The 11,875-nt window shown below is 43.2% G+C and overlaps 1 protein-coding gene across 1 annotated transcript in view; it reads left to right on the forward strand.

Moving 5' to 3' along the window:
- Positions 1 to 9,720, forward strand: part of MFSD10 (major facilitator superfamily domain containing 10) — a 172,558-nt gene extending 162,838 nt beyond the window's left edge. Inside the window, exon 13 of the mRNA XM_069203516.1 lies at positions 7,227 to 9,720. Coding sequence (XP_069059617.1) covers positions 7,227 to 7,333 — 107 coding nt within the window. The 3' untranslated portion in view covers positions 7,334 to 9,720. The remainder of the gene's footprint in view (positions 1 to 7,226) is intronic.
- Positions 9,721 to 11,875: the final 2,155 nt, after the last annotated feature.

Here is an 11,875-nt window from a genome sequence, read left to right on the forward strand (position 1 = left end):
TTTGGGCACCACTTTGACCTCTACACCTGACCGGCCCTGAGCTGCTGGTGTGGTAACTTTGGGGTTGCTCTGAACCCCCAACGGTGGGCTACCTTGGACCCAACTTTGAACCCTGTAGGTGGTTTACTTACCTGCAAAACTAACAAACACTTACCTCCCCCAGGAACTGTTGAAAATTGCAGTGTCCAGTTTTAAAATAGCTTATTGCCATTTGTGTGAAAACTGTATATGCTATTTTGCTAATTCAAAGTTCCTAAAGTTCCTAAGTGAAATACCTTTCATTTAAAGTATTGTTTGTAAATCTTGAACCTGTGGTTCTTAAAATAAACTAAGAAAATATATGTTCGATGGCATCTGTCGCTGTAGATACACATGGTATGCATGAGCTCGCCATCTGGTGTTGGGTCGGAGTGTTACAAGTTGTTTTTCTTCGAAGAAGTGTTTTCGAGTCACGGGACCGAGTGACTCCTCCTTCTGTGCTCATTGCGCATGGGCGTCGACTCCATCTTCGATTGTTTTCTTTCCGCCATCGGGTTCGGACGTGTTCCTGTCGCTCCGAGTTTCGGAACGGAAAGATAGCTGAAAACGGAAGATTTTCAACGGTATCGTTGCGATCCGGTTCGAGATAGACACATACGACGACGCGTTGAACATCGAAGTGCTTCGGTGCCCTTCGGGGTAGATTTCGGCACCCCGTCGGGGCCTAGTCGGCCCGACCGCGTGGAGAACAACGCCGATGGAACGGACCCTGTTTCGATTCTGCCCCGAATGCCACAACAAATATCCTTATACGGACCTACACTCGGTCTGTAACCTGTGCCTGTCACCCGAGCACAGCGAAGAATCCTGTGAGGCCTGTCGGGCGTTCCGGTCCCGAAAAACTCTGCGCGACCGTCGAGCGAGAAGACTGCAGATGGCGTCCACGCCAAAGGAGCGTCGACAGTTCGAGACAGAAGAGGAACAGGAGGAATCCTTTTCCATCCAGGATTCAGACTCCGACGAGCTAGACTCTACAAAAACTGTGAGTAAGACGTCGAGATCAGAACTTAAAAAAGGAAAGAAGGTCCAGGGGACGCCACTGCCAACCGGCCATGGCTCCACCCAAATTCTCGGTGACCAACAATCGGCACCGAAAAAGGCCCATTCAGTGTCGAGATCGTCCGACTTCGGTCGAGACACCGACACGCAGCCTCCTCGGGACCGAGAGAGTGCTAAACAGAAGCATCGACACCGAGAGTTCGGTGTCGACACGGATCTACGCCGAGACAGTGGCGCCGAAGCCCATAGAGGCCAAGAATTTTCGGCACAGAAAAAGAGGAAGGTTACCTCGGAGCCGAAAAAACAATCAACAGGGTTTTCGGAGCCGAAAAAAGCGACATCAGACCCTGTTTCAGGCTCCTATACTGAAGAGCATTCTATGTCTTCACAAATGAAGAAACATAGATTTGAACAAGAACTGCAATCCACTGAAGTGGATCACACGCAAAAGCGTATCTTTATTCAGCAGGGGACTGGGAAGATCAGTACCCTTCCACCTGTCAAACGAAAGAGAACGCTTCAGTTTACTCCTCAGCAACAAACAGCACAAAAGGTAACACCTCCTCCCTCGCCTCCACCTGTAACTCCGGCTTTGCCAACTTACACCCCGTCACATTCGCCAGCTCACACCGCCATGAGCCACGATGACCAAGATCAGGATGCGTGGGACTTGTACGACGCACCGGTGTCTGATAACAGCCCAGACACATACCCAACTAGGCCATCACCACCGGAAGACAGCACAGCCTACTCACAAGTGGTGGCTAGAGCAGCACTATTCCATAATGTGGAACTACACTCTGAACAAGTAGAGGATGATTTTTTATTTAACACCCTCTCTTCAACCCACAGCTCCTACCAAAGCCTGCCGATGCTCCCAGGCATGCTACGCCATGCAAAGGACATTTTCAAGGAGCCAGTTAAAAGTAGGGCAGTGACGCCTAGGGTGGACAAAAAGTATAAGGCGCCTCCTACGGACCCTGTATTCATCACCTCTCAGCTGCCACCAGATTCTGTGGTGGTAGGGGCTGCCAGAAAACGGGCAAATTCACACACTTCTGGGGATGCACCTCCCCCAGATAAAGAAAGCAGGAAGTTCGATGCAGCTGGGAAGAGGGTTGCTGTCCAAGCAGCAAACCAGTGGCGCATCGCAAATTCACAAGCGCTGCTAGCGCGATACGACAGAGCCCACTGGGATGAGATGCAGCATCTCATTGAACATCTCCCAAAAGATCTGCAAAAAAGAGCAAAACAGGTTGTTGAGGAGGGTCAAAACATTTCCAACAATCAAATACGCTCCTCCATGGATGCAGCAGACACAGCCGCAAGGACCATTAATACGTCGGTTACCATCCGTAGGCACGCATGGCTCAGAACGTCTGGATTCAAGCCAGAAATTCAGCAGGCAGTGCTTAACATGCCAGTCAACGAAAAACTTCTGTTCGGTCCGGAGGTCGACACAGCCATAGAAAAGCTCAAGAAGGACACTGACACTGCCAAGGCCATGGGCGCACTCTACTCCCCGCAGAGCAGAGGATCTTATAACACCTTCCGCAAAACACCTTTTAGAGGAGGGTTTCGGGGTCAGGCCACACAAGCTAGCACCTCACAGTCCGCACCGCCCACCTACCAGGGACAGTACAGGGGAGGTTTTCGGGGCCAGTATAGAGGGGGGCAATTCCCTAGGAATAGAGGAAGATTTCAAAGCCCCAAAACCACTACCAACAAGCAGTGACTCACACGTCACTCACCCCTCCCACACAACACCAGTGGGGGGGAGGATACGTCAATATTACGAAGCATGGGACAAAATAACTACAGACACATGGGTCCTAGCAATTATCCAACATGGTTATTGCATAGAATTCCTGCAATTCCCCCCAGACATACCACCAAAATCACAAAATTTATCAAAATACCACTCACAGCTTCTAGAGATAGAAGTTCAAGCACTACTGCAAAAAAATGCAATAGAATTAGTACCAAGCACACAAATAAACACAGGAGTTTATTCACTGTACTTCTTGATACCAAAAAAGGACGAAACACTGAGACCAATTCTAGACCTCAGAGTAGTAAACACATTCATCAAATCAGACCACTTTCACATGGTCACACTACAAGAAGTGTTACCATTGCTCAAAAAACACAACTACATGACAACCCTAGACCTCAAGGACGCATATTTCCATATACCAATACATCAATCACACAGGAAATATCTAAGGTTTGTATTCAAAGGAATACATTACCAATTCAAAGTATTGCCTTTTGGTTTAACAACCGCTCCAAGAGTATTCACAAAATGCCTAGCAGTAGTCGCTGCACACATCAGAAGGCAGCAAATACATGTGTTCCCGTATCTAGACGACTGGCTAATCAAAACCAGTTCGCTCACACAATGCTCAAACCACACAAATCAAGTCATACAAACCCTCTACAAACTAGGGTTCACCGTCAACTTTGCAAAATCAAACATTCTGCCAAGCAAAGTACAGCAATATCTAGGAGCCATAATAGACACGACAAAAGGAGTAGCAACGCCAACTCCACAAAGGATCCACAATTTCAACAGAGTCATTCAACACATGTCTCCAAACCAAACAATACAAGCAAGAACAATACTACAGCTCCTAGGCATGATGTCCTCATGCATAGCCATTGTCCCAAACGCAAGACTGCACATGAGGCCCTTACAACAGTGCCTAGCCTCACAGTGGTCTCAAGCACAGGGTCACCTTCTAGATCTGGTGTTGCTAGACCGCCAAACTTACCTCTCGCTTCTATGGTGGAACAGTATAAATTTAAACATAGGGCGGCCTTTCCAAGACCCAGTGCCACAGTACGTAATAACAACAGATGCTTCCATGACAGGGTGGGGAGCACATCTCAATCAACACAACATAAGAGGACAATGGAACATACATCAAACAAAACTGCATATAAATCATCTAGAATTATTAGCAGTTTTTCAAGCACTAAAAGCTTTCCAACCAATCATAACCCACAAATACATCCTTGTCAAAACAGACAACATGACAACGATGTATTATCTAAACAAACAAGGAGGAACACATTCAACGCAGTTAAGCTTGTTAGCTCAAAAAATATGGAAGTGGGCAATCCACCATCAAATTGGTCTAATAGCACAGTTTATTCCGGGGATCCAGAATCAGCTGGCAGACAATCTCTCTCGAGATCACCAGCAAGTCCACGAATGGGAAATCCACCCACAGATTCTGAACACCTACTTCACACTCTGGGGAACACCACAAATAGACTTATTTGCAACAAAAGAGAACGCAAAATGCCAAAACTTCGCGTCCAGATACCCACACAAGCAATCCCAAGGCAATGCCCTATGGATGAACTGGTCAGGAATATTTGCTTACGCTTTTCCTCCTCTCCCTCTCCTTCCTTACCTAGTAAACAAATTGAGTCAAAACAAACTCAAACTCATTTTAATAGCACCAACGTGGGCAAGACAACCCTGGTACACAACACTGCTAGATCTGTCTGTAGTACCACACATCAAACTGCCCAACAAACCAGATCTGTTAACGCAACACAACCAACAGATCAGACACCCGGACCCAGCATCGCTGAATCTAGCAATCTGGCTCCTGAAATCCTAGAATTCGGACACTTACAACTTAGCCAAGAGTGTATGGAAGTCATAAAGCAGGCCAGAAGGCCATCCACTAGACACTGCTACGCAAGTAAGTGGAAAAGATTTGTTTGGTACTGCCATCATAATCAGATACAACCACTAGACGCAACTCCAAAACATATAGTAAATTACTTGCTCCATTTACAAAAAGCAAAGCTAGCCTTCTCTTCTATTAAAATACACCTTGCAGCAATATCTGCATACCTGCAAACTACCTATTCAACTTCCTTGTATAGGATACCAGTTATCAAAGCATTCATAGAAGGGCTTAAAAGAATTATACCACCAAGAACACCACCTGTTCCTTCATGGAACCTAAACGTGGTTCTAACAAGACTCATGGGCCCACCTTTCGAACCCATGCACTCTTGCGGAATACAATTCCTAACCTGGAAAGTTGCCTTTCTCATCGCCATTACATCTCTAAGAAGAGTAAGTGAAATTCAAGCGTTCACAACACAAGAGCCTTTTATACAAATACATAAAAATAAGGTCGTCCTACGACCTAATCCAAAATTTTTACCAAAAGTTATTTCACCATTCCATCTAAATCAAACGGTAGAACTACCAGTTTTTTTCCCACAGCCAGATTCTGTGGCTGAAAGAGCACTACATACATTAGATGTCAAAAGAGCATTAATGTACTACATTGACAGAACAAAGAACATCAGAAAAACTAAACAGCTATTTATTGCATTCCAAAAACCTCATGCAGGTAACCCAATATCAAAACAAGGTATAGCCAGATGGATAGTTAAATGCATCCAAATCTGCTACCTTAAAGCAAAAAGACAACTGCCCATTACTCCCAGGGCACATTCAACAAGGAAAAAAGGTGCTTCAATGGCCTTTTTAGGAAACATCCCAATGCAGGAAATATGTAAGGCAGCCACTTGGTCTACGCCTCACACATTCACCAAACACTACTGTATAGATGTGCTATCCGCACAACAAGCTACAGTAGGTCAAGCTGTATTAAGAACTCTATTTCAGACAACTTCTACTCCTACAGGCTAAACCACCGCTTATGGGGAACTAACTGCTTACTAGTCTATGCATACCATGTGTATCTACAGCGACAGATGCCATCGAACTGAAAATGTCACTTACCCAGTGTACATCTGTTCGTGGCATCAGTCGCTGAGATTCACATGGACCCACCCACCTCCCCGGAAGCCTGTAGCAGTTCAGAAGTTACCTTCAATTTTGTACATTTGTATATATATTACTTAATCCTTTAATAGGTACATACTTACATTTTTCATTGCGCGGGCACTATTACTATAGTACAACTCCTACCTCACCCTCTGCGGGGAAAACAATCAAAGATGGAGTCGACGCCCATGCGCAATGAGCACAGAAGGAGGAGTCACTCGGTCCCGTGACTCGAAAACACTTCTTCGAAGAAAAACAACTTGTAACACTCCGACCCAACACCAGATGGCGAGCTCATGCATACCATGTGAATCTCAGCGACTGATGCCACGAACAGATGTACACTGGGTAAGTGACATTTTCATTTTCTATATAAAAACTATTGGCCTGGAATTGTTTTTGAGTGTGTGTTCCCCATTTATTGCCTGTGTGTGTACAACAAATGCTTAACACTACCCTCTGATAAGTCTACTGCTTGACCACACTACCACAAAATAGAGCATTAGAATTATCTCTTTTTGCCACTATCTTACCTCTATTGGTAGCCGAACCCTTGGACTCTGTGCATGCTCTTTCGTACTTTGAAATAGTACATACAGAGCCAACTTCCTACACCAGTTCCCTGTCCATTCTCATAGTTGTCGGAGATGGTTTGGCCTATACGTACTCATGCTGTGGGAGTAGTGTAAAGTACACATGTCCAGCTTACTAAGTCAGCGCCCAATCCCATGCATAGCATGACATCGTATAAATAGACCCATTCTAGGGTGTCAAAGGCCTTCTCGGTGTTCACTGCTAACACCGCTGACCTCACTTTGTCATATGTAGCATCGGCCAAAAGGGATATCAGTCTCTGTACATTAATTGCAGTGTTGCACCCAGAATGAGGACTGTCTGGTTGGGATGAAGTAGACTTGTCATGAGCTGCAGTAGTCTAAAGGCCATTCCTTGCTCAGGATCTTATATCAGTAGAGAAAACTACTTATGGGAAATGTTTCTTAAAATAATAATAAAAAAAAATCTTCAGTCTTTTTAAAAGATGAGGAGGAGAAGAAGGACAAGCCTCAAGGATGATGGAAGGGTTCTATAACCTTGAAAACAGTGGCAGAGAATGTTTAATAACTTCTTAATACAATATAGTCTCATAGCCCAACGTGTAATCAATCATACTAGAATTAGGATATAGAATAAACAGTAGGTTCTACAGACTACAAATAAACTATCATCAGTTGCTGTCAAGAATAGAAAATAAGTAGATTTCTTCATCCCCAGAATTGTGATGGGAACATTAATAGAAACTCGCACTATAAATGTGTTTTGTATTGAGCTTTGTCCGTTGATCTAATTGTTGTCTCATTCGCAGTGTACTGGCTGATGGGGCCTGAGCTCTGCTTCAGTGCTTGCGCATTGTGTTTCCTGCTCCCATTACTACTTATCAGCAGAATAAAACAGGAGACCAAGGAAGAATGACGAAGAGCAAAGGAAGAGTCAATAGAGACGTATGTTGCCGGTCTATTTTCCAAAGAAATGTAGAGGAAAACACTCCAACAGGAAGTCACTGAAGGTGGAAAGTCTGGCGACTAATACTACTTGCCTTTCCTCTGGATAATGTCTCCTAAGGTCTGTAGATATATATCTACAAAGGTAGTCTGCCGCTAACTGCCTTTGCTTCTCGTGTGTTACAGAACATTGGTATACAAATATGACACTTACATGCAATTACTAATCTACACAGAGCATTTGTTTTTTATGTCTATAACGCCAGACAGCTTGCCTCAATGGTGATTTTAAATTTCAAAGTTACAAAATGCTGCAAGGACTGAAACCACAGTAGACCGGGAGAAGATGCACATGACCAATGGCTCCCAAGTCCTTCATGATTCTCTCACATCTTATTGCTGAGTGTTTACAAGAGGACCAAAGACATGTTTTAGGGTGCAATCATTTTCCCTTTTATAGATGGCTTGCAACCAAATTTGGCTGATTGTTGCAAAATCTAGTAGTCAGGCGCTCACATGTGACAGATATGACTTAACATTGTACCGATTGTAACTTGTTATCCATCTGCAGATTCTATTATAATATTACAAAACCAAATATTGCCAAGGCAGAGGAGCTAGAAGTTGCTACGTCTACAAATGAAAGTCAGAACATTATGCAGCATAAATATTGTGTCCTAAACAAAAATATATCACCCCATTGAAGTTAATAGTAGAAAATGTACTACCAGTTCCATGGTATTTTTATAAGCAATATTTAGGACTTGATAGTCTTGTAGAAAATATTCCTCCCTAAAATATTCTGACATACAACCAGCCCCACCTCACCTCCAAGTTTGTGCATGCTTTCATTATTCCTAATATCCACTAAAACAATTAGTTGAAGCTGGTGAAAGTTTGTAATCCAGCAACATGCTTATCAAGAATATGTGCATCAGATGTTACTCTACTCAAGAAAAATACAAGATATGTATATAAGCTGCTCTGGCTTCTGATCTGAACCCGAAAAACATGGCTCAGTGTTTAGTTGTTGCTAATGGAAGAAATTGCTGTATAGTGAAGACAGGGCAAGTGTTGGTGTAACCTTCAATGGATGGAAACATAAATCAATTAAGGATTTTGAAACTGACTTTTACACAACATGTAAATCAAGGGATCAACACAATAACACCCTTTTTCTGTAAGAGAATGTTTTCCGGCTTGTAGAGTAGAGTACAGATGAATGCAGCGCACAGCCTATATTATGGAATATTTCAACACACTTTGTGTAAACTTCAGTGTTGTGTGTTGAAAGCAGTAACGGAACAGAGGAGCTGACAATTCTTGCACTGTAGTTTTGCTCCTCAGCGTGCTTGTAGAATTTTCAGTGCATGTGTGCACTAATGTGGTTTTTTTTTAACTCACCACTGTGCCTTGTTCACTTGATGTCTTTTAGGAACAAGCAACGAGTGAACCTCTACCATTTTTTCATGTTTTTATTTGTTCTTTCCAGATCCTATTATTTGAGAGGCATATTTGATGGCTATTCCTTATTTTGACATTACTTTTGTCCTGCTCCTTACTTTACCCAGCAGCCTACAATTCAAGATGATGATAATCAGAGAAGGAAAGATTAAAAAAAAAAAAAGGACTCATAACAGAATGTGCTACAAATACACAATACATTTAGAATCGTAGGATGTTGAGGAAGAGCGATCTGGTATCACCATTTGAGCTGCAAACTAAAGTTTAGTGTGCTCTCTGCAGGCCACTTTCCTGTGACCAAGAAAAAGCACGCTAAGAAAAAATCTGCAACACCAAGCGGTAACGGAGATACCGCAAACAAGTGCAATATTGATTTTGGTGATGCAGTGAATCATGAAACAAGAATCAAAATGGAAATCCTGTATTTCACATCATACTATTATATTTTCTACACTTTTTTATGCTTCATTTCCCACCAGCTACACAATCCTAGTTCTTACGTTTAGGTATATCCACTCTTATGAGGGAATGACTGTAATTTTAGTAATGCACTGATGTCACAACTGTTAATTCCTTTTTTAACTTAAAATCGTATGTGTTCCAACAAATGTCATTGTATTTCATTTGTATTTCTGTAGAGCAACGAAGCACTGTAAATAGAAAAATGTGAATATAGAAATTATGTTGGAAAGGGGAGGAACGTTTCAAGAGTGTGATAGAATTAGCCTTATTGATTTTCCGTGAAGAACTGTAGCTCTTTGTTTCAACTTAAGAATTGAAAGTAAATGCCTAATATTTGGAAGGTTATTTTGTTAGAACCTCAGTGTATTAAGGGAGATGATTTGGCTCATGCCAGTGGGACAGGTTTGGAAAATAAAACATTCCGCAGTGCAACATATGCAGGTTCTTGATCAAAGTAAAGTTGTATTTCTAAGACCCCTGATGACTGTGGCAGCCATTCGATGATGGTCACCGTGCAGACAGACGCTAGCAAGCACGGCATCTCATCATTGAAGGCACTAGTTGTTTCTCTTTCGGGCTTTAAGTGCGTGGACATTGTGTTTGTATTTGGGTCACAGTGGTTTTCTTGTTACTTGTGGGGTTGTGGAACATGTCAGATGACTAGTTATATACATCCCCACAATTTATAACATGATGTGTACGGATTAATGCTGTGATTTGTCAATCTTATTCCAGTCTTTACAAACATTTTTTGTTCTTAGCTACAATGAATTGAGAAAGAAAATGTTATGTATAAAGCAAAACTTGCAAAGGACCAGAACAGACAACACTTATAAAACTACAACGAATTGCGCTCTTGAGAGGGAGCCTTTTTTTCCTACTTAAAATTCAGTCTTGGGCCACTTCATCCCTGAGACGGATGGTGATACTAGGCCCACTCAGCCCTCTTCTGGACCTCAGAAGAGCCAGCAAAGCATTTGAGCAATCAGACTTTTTGTGATCTATATTAGAACTGTATAGCTACCCAAACGTAATTGTTTCCGTGTTAAATGACCTTTACGCTCTACTGGTTGTTCCAGTCCGCATCAGCCATGATTTTTCAAGTTGTCTACAGATTCAGTGGGCTAACCGTCAGAAATATCCATCATCTCTGGCACTGTATCTAACTATTCATAGCGTTGAAGATTCCCTACTTTTATCTGTCTGGACAACACTATAAAGGTTCTTGTGTATGCCAGTGACATTGTGGTTGATACTTCCAACTCCTCCTCCTGTTTATCAGGTTGTAGGTAGAATGTCAACAAAACTCAGAGTATTGAAGGCAGCTCTGAAGGTTGTCAAGCACAGCAACAAACGGTTGAATTTGAAGGATTTAGCCATGAATTGTGGAGTGTTATAGCTTCCTTCACACCCTAAATTAGACCTTTGACTGTACTCCTCAGTGGCCTGAGATTTCTTTAGGTAGGAGGTTGTGTCAGCTTGATGATCCATCTTGGCAGTACATTACTCCATTTGATCATCGAAGTTGCCCTCTGGCTTGCTATATGAGAGTTGCGGAATGTTTCTCCTGTTCAGGTCTTGGGCTGTAAGTCTATGATGACCATTTTAAGCAGGTCTTTGGGTGCTTGTTCAAAATGCTCAGCCTCATCTTGACCCTTCTGCTGATTTGGCATCAGGTTCTAACTGAGCAAGACCTGTGCAATGAGCAACACATAGATTTGAGTTTAGTCTGTCTATGTCCAGCTTACAGCTGACCCTCACATTGGCCCCAAGTGATTGCTGGATAACTGGTCGAAAGGGTGGCTGAATAGTATTAGCCATTGGCACATGGGTGCCTTTAATACCATTACAGGCTGGAAATTAGTATTTTGCTGGACTAATAAAAGGGTTCAGTATATGATCATGTGCCGCGTTAGGCCATATCGGGCACCTCAGTGGTTTGTGATATATTGGGTTAGAAAACGAGCCGTCAGCCATAACATTGTGTCGTGCCCCCCTCACGAAAACCTATCCAGCAAATGAATCATACAGCTCTGTAACCTGAATACCTATTTTTGATACATCTACTCCTCTGCCACCTCCGACTTGTACTGAGGTAGAGGTCGGAGGTGGCAGAGGAGTAGATGTGACCCATGCTTTCCCTCCCATTTTAGAACAGGAAAGAATCTCAGGAAGGGGCTCAAAAGTGCCTCTTTAGGCAACAGAAGTGAGTTGGATGCTGCAGCAAGGACAAGGAACCGATTGGTGGTGTCTTGTTGCTGGTTTTGCACGGCTCTTACAGAACTTCTCCCTTGGTGTGTAGGACTGTCTGACCGACTGCCAGATGATTGTAGTGCTGAACAGTCCTGCAGCCCATACATTTACTGTGTGGGCCATCCATGCAGAGGTTGTTTCTGCAGACCCCTTTGTGTTGAAAGGAGCTGCTCCCCATTCCAGGGCTGTAAAGCGGTTCGGCTTTTGATTACTGCTCACTTGCGCTGGGAAAACCAGCTAAGTAATGGTCAACCGTAAGTCTGCAGCAGATCTCCAAAAGCTGTAAAGTGATAACTGAGCTCACAGTGAACTAATCAGCAGGTGGGCCTAGAAT

The sequence above is a fragment of the Pleurodeles waltl genome, chromosome 1_2, assembly GCF_031143425.1.
Source record: "Pleurodeles waltl isolate 20211129_DDA chromosome 1_2, aPleWal1.hap1.20221129, whole genome shotgun sequence".
NCBI lineage: Eukaryota > Metazoa > Chordata > Amphibia > Caudata > Salamandridae > Pleurodeles > Pleurodeles waltl.